This window comes from Egretta garzetta, unplaced genomic scaffold (assembly GCF_000687185.1).
Source record: "Egretta garzetta isolate BGI_Z169 unplaced genomic scaffold, ASM68718v1 scaffold214, whole genome shotgun sequence".
NCBI classification, from domain to species: Eukaryota; Metazoa; Chordata; class Aves; order Pelecaniformes; family Ardeidae; genus Egretta; species Egretta garzetta.
Window position 1 is genome coordinate 650932 of NW_009259491.1, and position 1508 is coordinate 652439.

General features: G+C 56.8%; 1 protein-coding gene across 1 annotated transcript; it reads left to right on the top strand.

Annotated features, from left to right (window-relative positions):
- On the top strand, nucleotides 1-924 carry LOC118452142 (P2Y purinoceptor 1-like; the record flags this gene model as incomplete). The annotated part of the gene is made up of 1 exon (XM_035892893.1): nucleotides 1-924. A coding segment is annotated over one exon (924 nt), but the record flags the coding sequence as incomplete, so codon positions are not given.
- Between the last annotated feature and the right edge of the window lie 584 nt (nucleotides 925-1508).

The following is a 1508-nucleotide window of genomic DNA, read 5'->3' on the forward strand; positions in this document are numbered from 1 at the left end:
GGGCTGGGGCTGTGGCACCTCTGCACCGGGCCCCAGCGGGGCACCCGCCGTCCCCTCGGCCTGCTGGTGGGCAACCTGGGCCTGGCCGACCTGCTGTACATCAGCACGCTGCCCTTCCTCGTCTGCTACTACCTGCAGGGCAGAGTGTGGCTCTTCGGGCAGGGCTGGTGCCGGATCACCAGGGGCCTCTTCCACCTCAACCTCTACGCCAGCATTGGCTTCCTCACCTGCATCAGCATCCACCGCTACCTGGGCATCGTGCACCCGCTGAAGATGCGGGGCAGGTGCCAGGGGGCAACCTCTTCTGTGTGGTTCAGCGTGATGGTCTGGGCGTGGGTCATTGCACAGGTAGCTCCCAGTTTTGCCTTCAGCAAGATGGACAGCACAGGGACGCGGTGCCACGACACGACAGGGCACGAGAACCTGAGCATTTACCTCCCATACACCGTGGCTGTCACCATGACTGGGTTCATCATCCCGTTCCTCACCATCATTGGATGCTACTGCCATGTGGTGCTGGTGCTCTGCAGGAACGATACCATGGACCTCAACCTCAGGAGAAGAAGCATCAGACTGGTGGTTCTTGTGATGGTCCTCTTCTCCATCTGCTTCCTCCCGTACCACATCTTCAGAAACCTCAACTTGCTGTCTCGAGGCTGGCAGCTGCAAGGGTCCTGCACACAGGCTTTGAAGAACATCTACGTTTCCTACCAGGTGACCCGGGGCCTGGCCAGCTTCAACAGCGCCCTCAACCCCCTGCTCTACGTGATGACCAGTGAAGACTGCATGTCGCGCCTGAGGACCATCCGCCAAAGAGCCAGCCAGTCCCTGGGGTGCACCTTCAAGAGGAAAACCTCTTGCCAGGTGGATGAGAAGACGAAGATGACCATTCTTTGTGAAGAGGAGGCTTGTGATGAGCTCTGAGGTACCCAACACCCCCTCTGAAGGATGCACCACTTCAGTTTGTGCTCGGCCCCTTCTTGGGAGCAACCCCCCCACCTCAATGCCTGTTTTGCAGAGAGATGGTGACTGCAGCATCACTGGCTCCAGTCGCACACAAGGGATAGACAGGACTGGCAGCATCAGAGAGCAAACTGGGACCAGGTTTTAGAGCAAAGCTATTCAAACCAACTGTTTTGCCTACAATACACCCACAGATGGAAAGAGGTAAATGTTGCATTTACTCCAGTCCTGAAGTATTTCTCAGTCCAGGCTCCAGCGGAGCGCTCAGAGCTGGTTAACATCCCCCCAGATCCCTGGCTGCCCATGGATCTCCTCAGTGAGCAAGGGATGGGGTGAATGATCCCTTGTTCCCCGTGCTGCATCCCCCACTGGCCGTGGGCTGGAGACGGGATTCCTTCCTTTACCCAAGGAGAGGGCACCAGTAATCAACTCCCTGCATCGCAGGACAGCTGAGAGGGTGAATTTTTGCAGGGGGGGGGAAGTGCTTTGGAAATGGAAACATTCATAAAAATATGAGGTTTTAAATACATGACTAAGCTGTGCCA